The 22249-nt window shown below is 40.8% G+C and overlaps 1 protein-coding gene across 2 annotated transcripts in view; it reads right to left on the reverse strand.

Annotated features, from left to right (window-relative positions):
- Window positions 1-22249, reverse strand: part of MAP3K5 (mitogen-activated protein kinase kinase kinase 5) — a 269310-nt gene that overhangs the window by 51103 nt on the left and 195958 nt on the right. For both annotated transcript variants that reach the window (XM_073671312.1, XM_073671313.1), the window contains exons 17-21: window positions 14166-14302; window positions 12113-12218; window positions 6359-6516; window positions 4522-4699; window positions 1055-1075 (exon numbers count right to left, since the gene is read on the reverse strand). In XM_073671312.1, the coding sequence (XP_073527413.1) occupies window positions 1055-1075; window positions 4522-4699; window positions 6359-6516; window positions 12113-12218; window positions 14166-14302 (600 nt within the window). The remainder of the gene's footprint in view (window positions 1-1054; window positions 1076-4521; window positions 4700-6358; window positions 6517-12112; window positions 12219-14165; window positions 14303-22249) is intronic.

The following is a 22249-nucleotide window of genomic DNA, read 5'->3' on the forward strand; positions in this document are numbered from 1 at the left end:
AGAAAAAAATGCATGCGGATTGTACTTGCGTTTTTTCTGCCAGGTAGAAGCATAAGTAAAGCGTTTTGAACATGTGATTTCGCATGCGAGGTGTCAAGCGCTTTCCAAGCGATTTTAGCATCACTTGGAAAAGTCTTGACAACTTGGTCACACTATATAAATCCATGCAAAATGGCATGGATTTATATAGTGTGACCAAGTTACAATGCCGCAAATGCTGAATCAATAGTAAAAAAACAAAACATAAAAACATTATACTCACCTTCAGATGGCCCCGTCTCCTCAGTGATGCGTCCGGTATCTTCGGCGGATTCCGGTGCTCTAAAAAGGACCTTCCATGACGTCATTTAGTCATGTGATGGTCACGCGACCATCACCTGACTGTTGACTTCAGCGGTCGCGTGACCGTCACATGACTAAATGACATCACGGAAGTTCCTTGCAGACCACCGCCGGAAGCCAAGGAGACAGCAGCGTCGCTCAGAGGAGACCGGGGGGGCACCGGAAAGGTGAGTATAAGGGTTTTTCTTATTTTCTTTTTTAACTACAGGTTCTATGGTACCCGGGTCCGGAGGAGAGTCTCCTCTTCTCTAGACTCAGGTACCATCCGCACATTGAACCGCCTGATATCCGCATGTGCACGTGTAGTCATGCGGTTCAATGCAAGACATTGGCGGCTAAAACAGATTCTGCAAAATAAATGGTAGTGCTGCGGATTTTTGCACAATGATAATCCGCAGCGGAAATTTCCACAGCATGTGCACAGTACAAGCGGATTATCATTGGGGAACATTGAAGACCTTCTACCAAGCGTTTAAGCGTTTCCGAGGCGGAATTGCCGCTGCGGAAATGCTTAGAAAACGCATAGTGGGCACACAGCCTTACACTGTGCCTGTCACTATCCTTTTTTATTTCCTTATTTTTTCATTGATCAGAATGAAGGACTTATTGTTAATAATAATTGTGTATTTTATTTATAAAACAATAAATGCAATGGCAGTTTTTATTAATTAAACCCATAGGTATAGTGAAGTCTATTGGAGCAAAGTCTTACCATTTGATCCAGGAGAAAGGACTGTAAGGAGAGAAGATATAATGAAAGATTAAAACATTAATATTGTTAGATTATGTAACAAACAAATTGTTTATTTGGTAATTAAGTGATATAAGTTGTCCATATTAATCAGAACTCAAGAACCTATTGCAATATGATCCTATATTAATTATTGTGGAGGTATGTTCAGCTGGCTGTAAAAGGCATCCTGTGTATCCAGTGTGGGGACAATATATGGTTGAGATAGTCATATCAATGTAGACATTACAGACAAACCTATAGGGCACATAACATTTAGTAGTGCTCACATACATGTTAAGTGTTATGATATCTGTCAGACAGACTACAGCTTTTCTTCAATGAGAGAAAAAAAGAATAAACTGCAGATTATCTTAGATGAAAAGAGTAATGAAGTCCAATATACTCAATGCTTCTTTCTAGGACATCTGGTTTAATGGGAGAGTTTGGGAGACCCACATACATTACCGTTCAAAAGTTTGGGGTCATTTAGAAATTTCATTATTTTTGAAAGAAAATCACATTTTTTTTTTCAATGAAGCGAACATTAAATGAATTAGAAATATGCTCTATACATTGTTAATGTGGTAAATGATTATTCTAGCTGCTAACGTCTTGTTTTTATTGCAATATCTACATAGGTGTATAGAGGCCCATTTCCAACAACCACCACTCCAGTGTTTTAACGGTACATTGTGTTTGCTAACTGTGTAAGAAGGCTAATGGATGTTTAGAAAACCCTAATAAACCCTTGCACAAGTATGTTAGCCCAGCTGAAAATGGTTTGGCTGATTCAAGAAGCTATAAAACTGACCTTCCTTTGAGCTAGTTGAGAATCTGGAGCATTACATTTGTCTGTTCTATGAAACACTCAAAATGGCCAGAAAAAGAGAATTTTCATGTGAAACTCGACAGTCTATTCTTATTCTTAGAAATGAAGGCTATTCCATGTGAGAAATTGCCAAGAAACTGAAGATCACCTGCAACGGTGTGTACTACTCCTTTCAGAGGAGAGCACAAACAGGCTCTAACCAGAGTAGAAAGAGAAGTGGGAGGCCCCGCTGCACAACTGAGCAACAAGACAAGTACATTTGAGTCTCTAGTTTGAGAAATCGACGCCTCACAGCTCCTCAACTGGCAGCTTCATTAAATAGTACACGCAAAACGCCAGTGTCAACGTCTACAGTGAAGCGGCGACTCCGGGATGATGGCCTTCAGGGCAAAGTGGCAAAGAAAAAGCCATATCTGAGACTGGCTAATAAAAGGAAAAGATTAATATGGGCAAAAGAACACAGACATTGGACAGAGGAAGATTGGAAAAAAGTTTTATGGACAGACGAATCAAAGTTTGAGGTGTTTGGATCACACAGAAGAACATTTGTGAGATGCAGAACAGAAAAGATGCTGGAAGAGTGCCTGACGCCATCTGTCAAGCATGGTGGAGGTAATGTGATGGTCTGGCGTTGCTTTGGTGCTGGTAAAGTGGGAGATTTGTACAAGGTAAATGGATTTTGAATAAGGAAGGCTATCATTCCATTTTGCAACGCCATGCCATACCCTGTGGACAGCGCTTGATTGGAGCCAATTTCATCCTACAACAGGACAATGACCCAAAGCACACCTCCAAATTATGCATGAACTATTTAGGGGAGAAGCAGGCAGCTTGTATTCTATCTGTAATGGAGTGGCCAGCGCAGTCACCAGATCTCAACCCCATTGAGCTGTTGTGGGAGCAGCTTGACCGTATGGTAAGCAAAAAGTGCCCATCAAGCCAATCCAACTTGTGGGAGGGGCTTCAGGAAGCAAGGGGTGAAATTTCTGAAGATTACCTCAGCAAATTAACAGCTAGAATGCCAAAGGTCTGCAATGATGTAATTGCTGCAAAGGGAGCATTCTTTGACGAAAGCCAAGTTTGAAGGAGAAAATTATTCTTTCAAATAAAAATCATTATTTCTAACCTGGTCAATGTCTGGACTATATTTTCTATTCATTTTGAAACTCATTTGATAAATAAAAGTATGAGTTTTCATTGAAAATACAAAATTGTCTGGGTGACCCCAAACTTTTGAACGGTAGTGTATATTGGACAGTTGCCTTATTCATCTAATATTGGCGAGGTCAGTAGACATTTATCCAATGCCTGTGGCCACTTTAATGTGTGCTTCCTTCCATCACTCAGGCTCTTGCATTGCAGTTAGTTAATATTATAGCTTCCAAAAGAAGGTACTCTGTTCACCTCTCCCATAAGCTGGTTAGTTGTAGATTTTCCTAGTTGATTTGCCATATACAGTATGCTTACATGATTGTGTATTCCTCTAATTGTCAATGACAAGGCAGCTCGCTTAACCTTGGTTCCCATAGGATGGCTCATTAGAAGTCATTGGAGCAGATAGATCTAAGTGTTACCGCAAGAAAACTGTTGCAAAACATGGAGTTCAGCAAAAATGTAGCGACTTTTAGTGTTTTCACGCCAGTCTGAAGCAGCTCTGCCAAAGTGCACGGGGCTTGGAAAGCGGCAGGGTATGGCTATGCCTGCCCTTCAAATTCAGCAAAAGTGTCACAGTCTCTTAAACCTCGCGTTTCTGGCAAGGTGCACACCACTCACATGATGTGCTGAATTTAATAAGTGGAGTATACCTCCTGATGAATTCGGCGCATCTTACTCCTGCACGCCTCTCATTAAGACGAGGGTATTAAATGCCAGTCTTAATGAATCGGGGCCTTAATTCTAATGAATACTGCCCCTGGACTCAGTCCTGCAACGATATATCCATCACAAGACCTGAAAACACTCAGAATCATTTATTTTACAAAACTGGAATACTTATTTAATCATAGTTATAACTTCCCACAAGTTCCATTTTGGGTGTGTATTTGCAATCATCCTAACAAGCCTCTGCCTTTTATCATATGCCCATATACAAGATTGATGATAGAGGGATAAGGCAGCACAGTTTACCATTTCAAGTAAAGAGTACCCCCTTTATAAACTCCTTAAGCATATTGGGGTAGTCATACATTTACATTGATGAATGTTTATAGAATTGAATAGAGGAAGCAACTCTGAAGTAGGGAATTGAGGAGCATCACTAAATCTAACTGTACCTCTTTAATTATAAACTCAATTATTTTGATAAATCATGTCTCAGTGGTCGCTTTATAGCTCAGGGGTCCTGGGTTCACTTCCCACCGAAGAGAACATCTGTAAAGAGTTTGTATGTTCTCCCCGTTTTCGCGTGGGTTTCCTCTGGCTTATTCCCACACTCCAAAGACATACTGATATAATAGGAGTTTCAATGGGGACAGTGATGATGATGTCTGTAAAGTGCTGTTGAAGTAATGGCGCTATATAAGTGAGGAAAATAAATAAATAATAGAGCATTGGTTTGCTTATCACAGGAGATATTATCTGCTTCATGAGCTGTATTTTCATGAGGTTTGTAGATTACCTGACAGTTTGAGATTGGACCTCCGTTTTTTCATTGAAACCCTCAAGAAATCATCCATGAGCAGCTCAGGAGCAGTAGCACGTTTCACAGGGTCAGGCTCAAAACACTTCAAAAGGAAGGCCTTGGCCTCTGCCGACATAGATTCTGGGATCTCTGGATGAATTTTAAACATACCGACCTATATAGGAAAATGATGCAATAAATTAAAAGGTCAGATAGAGCTACATATACAGTAATATGCAATTCATTATTAAGGGATCCTTATTAAAGTTGTTTTATTAATTATAGAGTTTAAAAGGCGTCTGTCAACACAAAATGGGTGTTAAATTCACAGACACTTAATGCAGCCTTGGCGTGGCCAAACAGTTCAGTTAACCTTCACATCTACAGGTTTTGCATCTATCTCCGCCCTCCTCTTCCTTGATTGACTGCTTTGGCTTTACAGAAATGATAAGGGAGCAGAGATAGATGAAAAACAAGTGGGAAGATGCACTGAACTGCTTGACCACACTTAGGCTATGTGCCCACGTAGCAGATTTGATGCAGAGCGTTTTTGCCTCTCTCTGGCAGAAAAAAACACATGCAGATTTACATGCGTTTTTTCTGCCAGAGAGAAGTGTTTTTACATGCATTTTCACATGCGTTTTTTCAAGCAGTATTCCAAGCGATTTTGAGCATCACATGGAAAAGTGCTTGACAAGTTGGTCACACAATATAAATCCATGCAACCGGCATGGATTTATAATGCGTGAACAACTGATCCTTTAAATGCAGCATCTATAGTAAAAAAAAAAAAAAAATTAAAACTTTAAAAATAAACAAAACCTGTATATTCACCTCTCCGGCGGCCCCTGGTCTGCTCCCGGCCACGTCCTCTCTGCTTGGCGTCCCACAGTGTACGGTCAGGACCTGACCGCCGACGTCAGCGGTTGCGTGACCATCAGGTGACTAAATGACGTCACCGCAGGTCCTGACAGTACACTGCGGGACGCCAAGCAGAGAGGACGTGGCCGGGAGCAGACCGGGGGCCGCCGGAGAGGTGAGTATACAGGTTTTGTTTCTTTTTAACTTTTTTATTTCTTTTTTTCACCACGTGGTAGCCGGGAAGAAGAGGAGTTGTAGTCTCCTCTTCATCCCGGGTACCACACGCTCTGCGATTACGCTGCAAATTCGAGGCCATTGAATTTAATTGAAACACAGCAAATCCACATATACCTGCGGGTTTGCTGCGTTTCAATGTTCCTCAATGGCCGTGAATTTGCAGCGTAATCGCGGTAGAAATGGTCATGCTGCGTTTTGCAACGTAATGCGAATTCGGCGCGCAAATTAGCGCATCATGTGCACAGCACATCCGAATTCACATTGCTTTGCATGGCAGACTGTTTTATAAGCGTTTTCGCAGCCGTAAAAACGCCGCAAAAACGCTACGTGGGCACTTAACCTAAGGGTGCACCGAGCATTTGTGCTTGACTTGAATGTCATTTTGTACTGACAGGTTCCCTTTAACTTTGTAGTTTAAACTTTTTTTCTGATTGCCGTGGCTATGCCAGGGACAGATATACATTTTATATAAATATATTTTGTTTAGACCAGATATTTATTCTTTCCTGATATCAAAGTAAAACAGAAGTAACACAATTACAGTACAAATACAAATACATTCGCCCACATATTTAAGACATCCATGGAGAAACCTCAAATTGGCGCAAAATACAAAAGAAAGTTTATATTAATAAGAGAAAGCAATTACTTTGTTTAGTTTAAAAGTCTTCATTCTAAAATATATTTAGGATATTTTTCACATTTGTATATAGTTAGAAATGTACATTGCACTTACTTTAAACATGGCAGCTTGTGGTTCCCCTAGCTCATAAAAAGGAGGCTTCCCTGTAGCCATTTCTATTACTGTGCAGCCTAAGGACCAAATGTCTGCAGGTTTCCCATATCCCCTTGGTCCTTGATCTATTATTTCTGGAGCCATGTACTGAAGAGTGCCTGAAAAGTAAGATTGATTCATTTATACAAGGTAAATGGAGTATGAAACCTCTCAGCCAAAAACATTAGTATGAATAGGAGAATAAACCTATTTATAAATACTTAGGAACTTTAGAAATTAATTAGTGCCAAGAATGTGTTCTTGCTGTTTTTGCACAAACAGAAATCTAATGATGAAAGGCATCTGACATTTGTGAATTGCAAAATAACTTTTTTGTTCTGCAGCCTGGTCCCCAATGCAGAAAATGGGTCACTTGCTAAGATAAAATTCTGGGTTTTCTTTATATAGCACTATAAGGAGGAAAGTGATATGCGAGGGACCCACAACTTTTAGGAATTCACACCCTTTACGATTGCAAATGGAGAGTCGGTGGGAATGTTTAATACATGGATTCAATTCACACCTCCACCCGATGGTCTCCAGATAATTAAACATTCCCACAGACTCTCCATTTGCAACTAAAAACCCTAATTTGATCTCCTTGACTTATCATTAGGAGTCATCACTCCTTACACCTCATGAACAAATGTCTTGCTGTAACATCTCTTAAATGTTGCGCCTTTTGTCTTATCAATTAATTTGTAAAATCGCCTGAAGAAGGAGCCCCTGTGCTCTGAAAGCTTGCAAATACGTTATTTTTTTTCTGGTTAGCCAATAAAGATATCATTCCGAGAATACTTTTGTCATTTTTGGACATAAAAGTATTTACATCGATTTTTCTGGCTAACACGGTACCACAATATAACTTTGTATTGTACGTCATTTTTATTGTGTAAAAGCAACAAAACATAAAAATGATGTAAATGTAGTATCTCTGTAATTGTACTGACCCGAAGAATAGAGCTGCCTTATTTTTACCACACTGTGAACGGCATTAAAAAAAAAAACTCAAAAAACAATTCCTGAATTGCTGGTTTTTGTTCATTCTGCTTCCCCCAAAATCTGAATAGAAAGCAATCAAAAAATGTTATATGCTCGAAAATGGTATCAATAAAACGTCAACTCATCTCGCAAACAACAAGCCCTCACATGACTGTCGGCAGAAATATGGAAAAATTATAGCTCTCAAATATGGCAATGCAAACACTTTATTTTTTTATTTTGTTTGTGACAGCTGCCAAAACAGAAAAATCCAATATAAATCTGGTATCGCTGTAATCGCACTGACCTGAAGAATAAAGTCGTCTAATCATTTATACAGCACGAGGAATGGCATTAAAAATAAATAAAATCAATTCTTCACCTGTTATTGATTTGTTCATTCTGCCTCTCAAAGATTGCAGTAAGGCTCGATGCACAATTATCCTGCGCTCTATGCTGAGCGCTTACACTGGGGTTTAAGTGTAAATCTGTGAAATACATGATTCAGACAGAACCCCCGGCGGAAGATTCCCTATAATGAGGTAGATGTAGGCACTGTGGACGCTGTTAGACTATGATCCGGCGGTGTCTGTCTTTTAGGCATGCATAAAAGGGCCGTCGGACACGGTTTTGTGCACTTTTGAAAAGAAGGACAACGCTGAACAGAGGCCAGAAGGAGTCAGGGTAACTCTGCTGCCTCATTATAGTGAATGGATACTATGGGGATTTCATACGAATCCCGTCACTCGGAGATTAGAGGGAAACCCCAATGTAAGTGCTCAGTTTAGAGCACAGGATAAATGTAATCCAAAATATTATGTAAAATGTTCCCAATAAAAGCTTCAACTCTCACAAAAAGTTCCCTTTCAGGTCCATCACCTGTTATCGGAAATATAGGGGGCTTACACATTACTGGTAGCACAAGAGCTCTGGAAAAGCACCATGGCTCCTCGCTCCCACAAAGAAATCCAGCAAATTCTGCACTCCCAAATTAAAATGCCCCCTTCCCTTTTTAGCCCCAGTGTGCCTAAACCACATTTAGATTCCACATGTTGAGCATTTCTATAGCAATGAGAGCCCGCCTAATTTGAGAGGTGCGTGTCTCCAGAAGCAGAAGTTGGGCACAATGTATGGGCACTACAATGTACTGGGCATAACAACGTACTTGGCACTATAATGGAAGATTTGCAATTTTCACTCGGCAACATCCGTTACCGCTTTTTTCTGGAAAACACCCATGGAGTCACTACACCTGTAGATAAATTCCCATATGGGTGTAATTTCCAAAACGGTATCACTTGAGGGGGGATTCTGCTCTTCTGGCACTAAGGGGCTCTGTATATGTGGTCCGCAAACTATTCTACAATTTATTTTCCAAGCGTCAAATAGCGCTCCTTCCCTCCTTTCCGTGTGGCTAAGCAGTACTGGACATACATATATGGGTTATTGCCATCAGGGCTGTGGAGTCGGAGTCGTGGAGTCGGTACCCATTTTGGAGGAGTTGGAGTCGGAGATGGTATAAAATGGACTGACTCCTACTCCTAAAATATATAATAAATTGGGTACAGTAGTTCATTGCAAGATGTGCTGGAAATGTTTCCATAAGAATTTGGAAAAGTTATGAATTGTCCTATAAATGTCTGTTCTATTCCTGATATAAGGGTCTAGACTTTTAGCAGAGATGAATCTGTGCTACAGTAAATTTATCACTTAAATATGAGCCGTGTATGAGGGAGTCAGAGTTGTGGAGTCGGAGTCGGTGTCATGGAAATTGAGGAGTTGGAGTCGGAGTAGAAGGTTTGGCTTACCGACTCCACAGACCTGATTGCCATGTTCAGCAGAAATTGTATGATACATTTTGGTGCCATTTTTACCCATTTTCCCTTGTGAAAATGTAAAATCTGGGGATGAAACTATTTTTTGTGGTAGAAATAGAACCAGTTTTTTTAAAGCCCAATGGAAAAAAATTCTGTGACACACATGTGGTGTCAATATGATCGCTGCACCCCTGGATGAATTCATTGAGAGGTGTAATTTGTAAAATGGGGTCACTTATGGGTTTTTTGCTGTTCTGGCACTTAAAGGGCTCTCCCAGTGGGTCATGGCACTGCAAACCATAACAGCAAACTCTGCACTGTAATATGGCACTCCTTCCCTTCTGAGCTTTGCACTGTGCTTCAAAAGTAGTTTTCGACCACTTATGAGGTATTGGCACACTCAAGAGAAATTGCGTAACAAATTGTACTGTTCATTTTCTCCTATTACTGCTTTTGAAAACTACAAACTGGGGGTCAAAGTAACATTTTAGTGGAAAAAATGGTAATATTTCATTTTCTCAGCCCAATGTTATACAAGTCTGTGAATTGCACTTCTAAAAATACTAAACTAAAAATACTCACTTCTCCTATATATGAATTCCTTAAGAAGTGTAGTTTCCAAAATGGGGTCTCTTGTGGGAGTTTCTGCTGTTTTGGCATGTCAGGGGCTCATCAAATGTGCCATCTTGTCTGTAACCTATTACAGCTAAAATAGCGCTCCTTCCCTTCCAAGCCCTTCCTTGTGCCCAAGTAGTAGTTTTTCACCACATATAGGGTATCAGCATACTCTGAAGAAATTGACAAACAAATTGTATGGTCCATTTTCTCCTGTTACCCTTGTGAAAATGAAAAATGTGGGACTAAAAACATTTTTTGTGGGAAAAATTGTATTTTTTTATTTTCACGGCTCAACGTTATAAAATTCTGTGAAGCACCTGGGGGTTCAAGGTGCTCAACATACATCTAGATAATCTCATTGAGAGATATAGTTTCCAAAATGGGGTGCAGTTTTTAGAATGGTGTCACTTTTGGGTATTTTCTGTCATATAGGCCCCTCAAAGTCACTTCAGATGTGATGTGGTTTTGTAAATTTTGTTAGAAAAATTAGGAATTGCTGATTAACTTTTAATCTTTCTAACTTCATAACCAAAAAAATTACATGAACAGAATTTTTTAAAGATAAAGTAGACATGTGTTATTTATTAACTATTTTGTGTGACATAAGTCTTTGGTTTAAGGGCTTAAAAATTAAAGGTTGAAAATTATGACATTTTGCCAAGTTTCCGATATTTTCAGAAATAAATGCAAGTCAAATCAAATAAATTTTACAACTATCATAAAGTACAATAGGTCACTAAAAAACAGGCTCAGAATTACTGGGATCCGTTGAAGCGTTCCAGAGTTATTACCTCAAAGTGATACTGGTCAGAATTGTAAAAATTGGCCTGGTCATAAAGGTGAAAACAGGTTCTGGCAGAAAAGGGTTAAAATGACACATACAGTGAAGAAATCCGTTTGGTGGCTTATGTGTAATCTTTGTGTGAAGTTTTCATTTAACAATATCTTTGTGGATCGGGGTGGGCCTGTGGTCAGGGTCTTTTTCTTGGTGCTTGGGTCCCTTGTTCATCCTCCTGTTTGAATGACAGGTCACTGATCTGTCAGTGACCTGCCACCTACTTTAAATATCGCACCAGCACAATAATTGCTGTGGTCTATAAAAAAAAAAAAATCATTATCTCCAACAAAATGTCAACAGCGGTGCATGGCCAGTCTCATCTCCGAGTTATCCCTCTTATTTTTAATCTGGGCATGCGCTGCCTACAGCCTTCACTAGCAAAATGTTTTGAGCAGCGGCGATATAAGTCTTCACTTTGGCACTTCTGCTCTGATCCTCTGCACAAATCCAAACAGATTTCTTCGCCGCAGTTATCATTTTAATCGGTATCCCAGCACCAACATGTGTGTAATTTAATTTGCTACATCCTGCTGACAGGTTCTCTTTGAAACCAATTTGAATTAAAGTTTAATGTATTTTTAATTTGGGGAATTTTTTGCTTCAATTTATCATTTGTTTGAATGTATTATCTGTGAATTCCTTAGGTGTGTACTGCCAGTATTTCAGGTAATTTCCTGTAGACTTTGAACAGCTTTTAGAAAATATCATGCAGAGGATTTCAAAATCTTTCAGCTAGTTAGTGACAGTAGAGCAATCTGTATTATTAGATAATGCATTTCTGGTAACAATGGTAACTTTTTTCTATTTATCTTACTCCAAATCCTGAAAATGTAAATATTTTAAGGCAAGTTAAATAAACATGACTTGAACAAACATGAACCTAATAATAGGTTCATTTATTAACTATACAATCAAGCCCAAGTAACATAGTAGAGGCATAAACTATGACATTAAAGGGTTATTCTCAGAATTGCAAGTTACCTCCAATCCATGAGCATCACACCATTGGGACCTTCAACAATCCCGAGCACAGGGCTCCGGAACCACACAGCATAACCCAGTTTTCAAATGGAGTGGAGGTGAGCATGCTCGATCTCTGCTTTAATCATTGAATAGAAGACTGCAAGAAATAGCTGAGTGCTGTACTCAGCTTTTTCCAGCAGTGCAATAGACCATGAATGGGGCGGACGTTGAGCATGCTCACCCCTGGAGCATGCTCTGTTCTCCGCTGTCCCAGTTTAAGGACACGTTCAGTATTTGGTCAGTAATTTACATTAGTATTTGTAAGCCAAAATCAGGAGTGGAACAATCAGATGAAAAGTATAATAGCAACACGTCACCACTTTATCACTCACTCCTGATTTTTGCTTACAAATACCGATGTAAAATACTGACCAAATAATGAACGTGTGAACAAAAAAAAAGTGATATCTTTTAACAGATAATGCACACTTGTCTTACCAGTGAATGTTTCTGTATTTGGATTGATACCCGCAAGTCTTTTAGATGTACCAAAATCAGAGATTTTCAACACCCCACTATATGTGTTTATCAAGACATTATCACCCTAAAATAGAGAAAAGATTTGTAATTAACATTTTGATCTCATTCATTCATCTCGTACGTGATTAAGGCTATTTACTCATTTCTATTGGACATTCCTTTTGGAGCTTCTGTTGCTAATTCCATCAGATTTGATGCATGCAGTGCTATTCTTGTTGTCAACATGATGGATCTCATTGCAAGCCAACAATGAACGACAGATCCAGCAGAGCACTATGGCTTGCCATACAAGTGGAAGTAGATGTGAACAGTCTTATAAATAGACAACAAACCATATAACCATTAATATTTCAATTTTAAAATGATCAATATCTGTACTCGACACTGCCTTTATTGTTCTGGGAGTTCAAGGTGTTATACTCCAATAACACAGTTATGTCTATTTTAAAGATAGACCATCCATGTTTGTTAAGAAGCTTATTTGAACTTAATACTTATGGCCCAAGGCCTTAAAAGTTGTACAAATTTCCTGATATTTCCTCCGGCACGCATCGACTCCCTGACTGTTCTTAGCAGGTATCACTAAGGTTTTTTCACTTCCTTTCTACATATGGGGTAATACCATTGTCTGTATCTCAGGAATACTAAAGTGCACCCCACTCAGATATTTAGGTATTTCCAACTGAAAAACTTCACCTCATCACTAATCTCTTCTTCCAAACCCTTAACTTTAACAACTTTTGAACAAAGATGACCAGCCTGATATTACAATATTATTGATTAAATCTTACTCTATCTACTCTGTAACAGGACACAATGTTTCCAAAAGCCCCTGGGAGGCCTGAACAAATGGATAACCAATATACTTAAGCACATTCAAGCCTTCATCTCCTGCATCTGCTTAGCGGTTAAAGTAGTCAGAGTTTAAGAGATGCCTTTCCTGATCTATGGTGAATGTAAAACTCAACTTTATCCTCCAGAATTAAATAGACAAATTGCAACATATAAGGGCAGACTGGATTTCATAGTCATCTGTCTGCCGGCAAATTATATGCCTTTAATTTGCAGACAATGGTTAGTATATACTTCCCCTTCCCATCGCACGACCCCCTCTTTTACCCTATGCCTCTAATTTTTCTTTTCCACTATTTACAAAGGGACTCCCCTAAACAGCTAATCTTTCATTAATAAAGTCCCCAATTACAAAGGATTGCCCCCACTCCATCCTCAATTGCTAATGGAATTATCATAAATTGCAATTTTGTCTATAATTGTATAGCCATTTTTCAGTTCTCGACTGTTGTATTACTGTTGTGATTGATAATCCACCCAAAATATATAATGCTAGCACATCATCTTGGATATTCACTTACTGTGCTGCACAACTTCATCTTAGGTGACAGAAAAAGTTACATTTGCATCTCGAGTAAAGGTAGGTTTGCCCCACCTGAATTGCAGCACTGAACAACTGCCAATCAGCTACTTGTTTGTTGATCAGTAGTAGTTTGACCATATTTACAATGTGCGCAGAACAATCTGTTATATATCATTCTGTGTGCATAAGCTGCCATTGTTCTCAGTAGCACAGTTACTGTTTACACAGGATGTGCTGCCGAGAACAATGATCTTTTAAACAAAGAAATAGATCATTACACCCAACAAACAAGCATTTAGGCATTTTACACTGCACACTTATTGAGAAACGAGAGTTCCAATTATCGCTCATTCCCAATAATTGTGCACAATTAGACTTTAGTCAGTTGGTTCTGTGTTATATATTTTACTAGGGAAAAATTATAATACAATTAGCTTAATAGTCAACTGGGTTCATGACATACATGTTTGCACAAATTTATGTGCGGTTACACATTATGAATAAAGAACCTGTGCCATTCTTGTACCATTTATGGTCCAGTGAGAATAAACCAACTGGTGCTTGGCACAGCTCCACCCAAGGATGGCAATTACACAAGACAAAATAATACATACTCAGCACTGTAAGAAAACAGACCTTAATGTCTCGATGTACTATCTGATTATCATGAAGATACTTCAAACCTTCCAGAATCTGTTTGGTATAAAACCCAATAGTTTGTTCGTTGTCTTTCAAAGGTCCCCATTTTGATCGCAGAAGAGCAGAAAGACTTCCTGTAATAAAACAAAGTCATATCATTAGCTGTAAACAAAATAATAAATGAATAATTAACATTAACTATATTAGTTCACGATATGATCATAAGATACATGATGGGACTCATGTAATATCTGCCAATGTGGTGTCAGAATTCCTTCACTCAGTGTGGTGAGTGGCAGCTCAACCGTCCAATCTGGGGCAGGGGTGTGCTGAGCTGTCAGTATTGTGTTAAGACAGCTCAGCCGTCCAATCTGGGACATTGGAAACGATTTGTCTCTGAATTTGCTGGTAACTTGATTTCTGGCTATTTAGCTAGCTGTCTGCCTCTGACTACTGCCAGTTGTAGCCTTAGCTCAGTGGTGCATGTTTGCCTTGCTCTTTAGTGTTCTGTCTCTGATCTATTGCTGCCTGACCTTGGACCTTGCCGTCTGACCATCCGTTTGCCTAGCCCCTTTGTCTTGATCTGCTACTTCCTGGAATTCTGACTTCAGACTGTGACCTTACTAAGCCTTTGCTTTACAACTTTTATTTATGACGAGTCCTCTTAGTATCAGACCCCGGACCTCTTGACAACCCATCCTCATGGCTTGTTCGTGAGTAGTGCCTAGTGTCACATGACTAGCGTTACCAAAGGCATATATGCTACCAAACCACCATATGGATTGTAATTAGAACACAACTGGCATAGACATTCTTTATTCTTTATTGTTATCTTGTCTTAAAATGATGTGCAGCTCTACACCATGATGGCATGCTATGACGTAGAGCTGCGCGATTTCTTATGAAGGTTTTTTTTGCATGTTTTCCATGGTTGTCTATGCACAAATAAACAGAACAGATTTCTATTGCATATGTTTTCACCTTTTTTGTTTTATATATTTTTTATGAATTTTAATGCAGTTTTTTAGTGCAGTATTATCACAATTCCACATGATGCCTTTTTTTTAAGCTTTCCTAGACATCTATGGGTAAAAACCGCAGAGTTCTGCAACATTATTTAAGGCACAGTGGACATGAGTTTTCATGGATTCACATCCACTTTTATTGAAATATATCAGCCTACAAGAAGATACATGACCAAAATTTATTCAAAATATTACTGATAATCTTTATTAAGTGTATATAAAAACATGATCGGGGGAAAAAGGAGGGGAAAAAATTCCACAAATAAATTAAAATCCGTAAATACACTGGTCAAAAAAATAAAGGGAATACTTAAACAACAATATAACTCCAAGTAAATCAAACTTCTGTGAAATCAAACTGTCCACTTAGGAAGCAACACTGATTGACAATCAATTTCACATGCTGCTGTGCAAATGGAATAGACAATAGATGGAAATTATTGGCAATTATCAAGACCCACTCAATAAAGGAGTGGTTCTGCAGGTGGGGACCACAGACCACATCTCAGTACCAATGCTTTCTGGCTGATGTTTTGGTCACTTTTGAATGTTGGTTGTGCTTTTACACTCATGGTAGCATGAGACGGACTCTACAACCCACAGAAGTTGCTCAGGTAGTGCAGCTCATCCAGGATGGCACATCAATGCGAGCTGTGGCAAGAAGGTTTGCTGTGATCCTCAGACCCCTTGTGAGACCATATGCTGGTGCGGTTGGCCCTGGGTTCCTCCTAATGCAGGACAATGCCAGACCTCATGTGACTGGAGTGTGTCAGCAGTTCCTGCAAGATGAAGGCATTGAAGCTATGGACTGGCCCACCCGTTCCCCAGACCTGAATCCGATTGAGCACATCTGGGACATCATGTCTCGCTCCATCCACCAACGTCACGTTGCACCACAGACTGTCCAGGAGTTGGCAGATGCTTTAGTCCAGGTCTGGGAGGAGATCCCACAGGAGACCATCTGCAACCGCATCAGGAGCATGCCCAGGCATTGTAGGGAGGTCATACAGGCACGTGGAGACCACACACAATACTGAGCCTCATTTTGACTTGTTTTAAGGACATTACATCAAAGTTGGATCAGCCTGTAGTGTGTTTTTCCACTTGAATTTTGGGGGTGACTCCAACTCCAGGCCTCCATTGGTTAATAAATTTGATTTCCATTGATGATTTTTGTGTGATTTTGTAGTGAGCACATTCAACTTTGTACAGAACAAAGTATTCAATGAGAATATTTCATTCATTCAGATCTAGGATGTGTTATTTGAGTGTTCCCTTTATTTTTTTGAGCAGTGTATATCCAATGGTGAGAGGCACAGATGTTTACAAAAGGTAATTACTATATCATGCATATACACGTGTGCACTTCCCTCGTGAAAGCCAAGGGCCAAACGCGCGTCGGTAAAAAGCTTCGGGTGTGAGGCTTGTACTTACTCTAATACACTGTATCATGTAATTTTGCATATCTCTGCTATTTTTGATCATGTAAATAAGATCTCCATTCAATTTTCACATGTTATCTCTAACTTGAACTTGCTATCTCTTTAATCTTATATTCACTATGACAATATAGGAATCAGGGATGCATTCTTATTTATTGAATCAGGGATGCATTCTTATTTATTTAAAGCACTACTTCACCTTATGGGTACTCCTTGCTGACTATGATATCACCATATCTATTTTTTCTACCTGTTTAATGCAACAAGTATGTGCTCATAACGGAACATGTGAATATGCTTGATATAGTAATTACTTATTTGAAACATCTGTACCTCTCACCATTGGATATATTTACAGATTTTAATTTAATTTATTTGTGGAATTTATTCCCCTCCCTTTTCCCCTCTATCATGTTTTTATATACACTTAAGGCTATGTGCGCAGGAGCAGGATTTGAAGCAGAAATTTCCTGAGCGTTTCTGCATCTCTTGGCAGGAAAAACGCTGGGCGTTTTTGACGCAAAACGCATTTTTTCCATGCGGTTTTTGAAGTGCTTTTGTACATCAATGAATGCTAATTGCTAATGAAAGTTAATTGCTGGGACATTGCTTAAACCCTTGGATTACCCTCAGAACTAGGGTGAGTATATTGGTTAATTTAAATAATTAAAGAATGTGTCTGTTGTTTTTTAAATAAAGTGTTTGCTCTGCGTCTGTGTGTTTATTTAACTCTTTACTTTAATTAGTTTTGGTCAAGAAAAGGTCTGATTGACACATTGTCATCACCAAACAAAAGAGCTGGGTGTCAGCTAGTCCCATACACCCAATCTTCATTAGCATTTTTATTCATGTAATTTATGCAGTAGCTGTAAGCTGCTATTTTTAGCCTTGGAATGTGCCATTTGCAAACATAGTCCCTGGCCATTATTAACAGCTCACAGCTGGTTCGTTAGTAGCTACGTCGCCCCGAGCAGCAACAAGCAGTGCTTTGGACGCATTTTTGTTGTGTCCAAAATGCGGTGTTCTAATGCTGCACTTTTGTTGTCGGTACATGTGAATCCACCGCATATAATGACACTTCAATCGGTCAAAATCTGCAGCAGAGACTAGAATGTCCGCTACAGAAATTGACATGTTGCGGGTGAGTTTGGGTACGTGGGCACGATCAGGAGCCGCTGCAGGTTTGACGCTGCGTGTTTATACAGCACCAAACCTGCAGCGTCCAGAGGTTACAGCATAGTGCATGGGATCTCTAGAAATCCCATGTCCGCTATGCGTGCATCAGAGACTGCGGATCACCCATAGACACTGACATCTTTCAGGACCGCAGCATGTCAAATTCTCTTGCAGAGTCGTTAGTGTTCGTAACAGAAATTTGACCACTAGAATGTATTGAATGCGATAAGTCCACATGGTTCAGTGAACACAAGTGGATTTACCTGCGTTCAATAGAACGCAACATTTTGGAAGCAGCAAAAAATATGCATCCAGAGCGCTGCTACATCCGGATCGTGGGCACAGAGCTGAAAAGTAAAAAATGGCGTGGACTCCCGCGTCATTTTTATAACCAGCAGAGGCAAAGCCGACCGCTGGGGGCTGATATTACTAGCCGGGGAAGGGGCCATTAGCCAACAAAGTTCCCTGGCTATTAATATCAGCCCGCAGCTGTTTGCTTAGCATTTACTGGCTAGATTACAGAGGGACTCCAGAAAAAAATTGACAAGGGGTCCCCCTATAAAATCTAACCATAAAAGGCTAGACTAGACAGTTGCGGGCTGATATTAATAGCCAGGGAAGGGGCCATGCATACTAGCCCCTCCGCGGCTAATAATATCACCCCTCAGCAGTCCCAGAAATGGATAAGATGCGCCAAATCTGGCGCTTTGCCTCCACTCTTCCCACTGCCTTGTAGCAGTGGCGAGTGGGGTTGGGGTTCATGTCAGCCTTGTATTGGCTGCTGACATGAAGCCCAGGTTAGTAATGGAGGGTGTCTATAAGACGTCCTCATTACTAACCGCATAGTAAAATGGTCGCCGCTTTTTCAATAAAAGACATGGCCAGAATAAAGAATTTTAATGAAATAAAAAACTCAGTTTTTAATTTTTTTTTTATTGTACTGGATCCGCGAAGCCCTCGATCTTCTGAAAAAAAAAGTAAAAAAAACCAAAACAACCATATCCCTCACCTGTCCGCTGTCAATGACACAGTCCACATACCGCCAACGATTGTCCCACGACGACCCGGGTCACTTCTGCAGCAGTGACATCAGCAATCACTGATGTCTCTGCTGTAGAAGACAGCAATGTACACTGACAAGGAGTGTAAAATCACTCCTGTCAGTGTACATTGCTGTGCAAGAGTGAGGTCACTGGGGTTGATCAGCTGAAGATCAGCTGATCAACCCCGGTGAGTTTACCACCCTGGGAACATTCTTGCGAATGTTACCAGGGTGAGGTCATCTGAGCATCAGCTGATCGGTCACGTGACCGATCAACTGATGATTGCCGTCATCGCAGGTCCTGGCAGCGCAGGAGTTGTAGTCCTCCTCTCCCGACCCGGGTACCACCTGCACCATGTTTCCGGAGCGTTTCCAGCTCATTGGCTTTAATTGAAAAGGGTTACGGATCCGGGTGGTGGAACCTCTGTGCTGGGATGCAAGGAGGGACCAGAGGGGCGTAACTAAGTGCCTACTTGGACCGAACCTGGTCGCACGGCGGCTTAGTCGACTCTGTGAACCAAGGAGTGACCGGGAAGGTGGACCAGGCGCCACTCTGGGACCGACCTTGTGTGAGAGCAGGCGACTCCCACGGGTCAGATGGCTGAAGCTGACAGGTACAGCGGGAGAGCACGGTAGGTCGCCAGACAGGTGCTCCGGGTTGGCAAGCAGGCGGACACGACAGGTAGGCAGACGGGTGCTCCGGGTTGGCAAGCAGGCGGACACGGCAGGTAGGCAGACGGGTGCTCCGGGTTGGCAAGCAGGCGGGCTCAGCAGGTAGTCAGACGGGTGATCCGGGTTGGCAAGCAGATGGACACGGCAGGTGGCCTGACAGGTGATCCGGGTAGACAGGCAGGCGGGCACGGCTGACAGACAGGCTGGCGGGCACGGCTGACAGATAGGCTGGCAGGCACTGGAACCTGAGGGCTGAGGAGAGCCTTGCACATTCACCTCCATTTTGGAGGAGGTGCTTTATATAGGAGTGGTCCTCCGACCATTGGCCGGGGACTCTTTAGGACGGAGCGCGCGGCCCCTATAAGAGGGAGGGAGCGCGCACGCGCTCTAAGCACAGTGCCCGGGAAGCTGAACGCAACAGCAGCAGCGGGAGCAGGGGAGCTGGAGGACGCTGGATCGGGACCGCGGCGGTGAGGGGAATGGCGTCTCTGCCCGGCAGGAGGCAGAGACGCCGACGCTGCAAAAAGCAGCAAATCCGCAAATATAGATATTATAGTTTCGGATTTGCTGCATTTCAATTAAAGTCAATGGGTGGGAAATGATCTGGAAATGCTTGGCATAATGGTCATGCGTTTTTTTCTGCAATGCTAATCCTGTGCGGAAATTTCCACATCATATGCACAGCACATCAGGATTAGCATTGCTATAGCTGGCAGACCTATTAACAAGCGTTTTTGCAGAGTTTCCACGGCGGAAAAAACGCCGCAAAAACGCATTATGTGCACTTAACCTAATAAAGGTTATCAGTAATATTTTGACTAAATTTTGGTCATGTATCTTCTTGTAGGCTGGTATATTTGATTTTGAAACAGGACCATATGGTATTTCTAATAATATAACATTTTGTGTTAGTAATTCTACTTTTCTTGAAGTTTCAAACACAGAAGATTTTCTGCACCAAATTTTCGTTACGTCGGAACATGGCCTTACTTTCAAAGCCATTTCTCTATTTGTATTAATGTAGGACGCTACATGTGCCACTGCTAAAGAACATTCAGATCTTGTGGATATCTGCATCTGAATTAATAGGATTACTCTCGTTGCTTAGGATATAGGCAAATCATTAGAGCTTAAACAAACACTGGGCTCACTGTAATAAATGTAAAGATATGGATAAAGGATACCAGATATTTTCCTTTCTAATTAGCGATATTTAAAACAACATTGTGGATAAGCCAAATTTTTTAGCATCTAGATTTGTTCTGGGCTCCCCTTTGACTTCAGTGGGGAAAATTGCAGCATTAAGAATTGCATATAAATACAATCATATTGCTTGCTACAAACACTTGGGAGGGGAGGGGTGTAGTAATAAAAATATGCCAACCAACATTTTGTATAAATTGACTCAGAAATCTGCTGTATATGCCATGTCCCACATTTATGAAAGGGAACCTGGCATCATATGTATGCTGCCCAGCCCAAACTATGGGCTGCATGAATCAGATGTTGGCTGCGAGTTTGCAGCCAGATATGTTTTATTCTGAAACGCTGAGACTACTATGAAAAGCCATCCAGGAACTATTCATCTTTGCTGATTAGTCCGAGACAGGTCCCTAACTGGCAGGCCTCTCACCCTGATCCGGTTGACTGACAAATCTCTTCCAATGTGTGTAAATACAGAAAGATCTGTCAGTTGAAGGGACCGGTGTCGGAGAAGCCAGCTGGGGACTTTCCTACGACTACTCAACTGAGCAGGCTTTTCAAAGTGGTCACAGAATTTCAGAGTAAAACAATTCTAAAGGGTACCTATCTCTTTTATTTCTGTGAATACTGAAACCAACTACCAATCAGTGGGGTTACAGATCGTGAAACCCTCACTGATCATTAAACTCATTGCTCTGATGTGCTCATTTCTGCAAGCAGAAGCACGCAAAGAGCAGTGTCAAAGCTCAATAGAAAGTCTACGAGCCTGTAAACAGATTACTGGCTGGTATACTTTCTATAATTTTGCGCACACGCTCTTGCGGAGCACTTCTATTTGCAGAAGTGAGTGACTCAGAGCAGTATTCTGAAAGTTCAGTGGGGGTCTCAGATCCTGGCCCCCCACTGGTTGGCAACACATTAGCAGGGTAACAATTACAGAGAATTAGTAAATCCGCCTGTTAATTTTAATCCCTGCAGAGAGGCAAACATGAAGAAAACTTGGGAGTGACTTGTGAATGCAGAGAAACTAAATTTGTTGTTGTCCAAATACTTGGCAGTGAATGACCTTTTTGAACCAGAAAACAGCAGAGAACTTGGGTGTTTACTTTCTCTGTCTCCTTATATATATAGCTCCTCAGACATACAAATAGTCGCCTGTCTAAGAATAACAGCTAAAGTTTGGCACACACTAAAAGCCTCATGACTACCTGCATGTGTCTCATCTTACACTGGTTCACTGTATATATTCTGTGCTGCAGCTAAGTGATTTTCCTTCAGTCATAATGGTAATTACTACCATATTCTGGAGGCCTCCGACTTTGTGAAATCTCCCCAGACTAATGAAAACTATAATTTGCAGGGTTATTCCTAATTTCAGCTGATTGCTCCAGTATTATGAGGACTAAAGGTCACTAAGAGAATATGCTCCTCAGACAAGCTTCATAATTGCGTGCTTTACTGAAATTCCATATTTGTAGGTTGCTGACTTGAGCATATGGCGTTACCAAGTGCCTGCAGGAA

The sequence above is a fragment of the Phyllobates terribilis genome, unplaced genomic scaffold (assembly GCF_046119375.1).
Source record: "Phyllobates terribilis strain yellow unplaced genomic scaffold, ASM4611937v1 Scaffold_3__8_contigs__length_932513732, whole genome shotgun sequence".
Lineage (NCBI taxonomy): Eukaryota > Metazoa > Chordata > Amphibia > Anura > Dendrobatidae > Phyllobates > Phyllobates terribilis.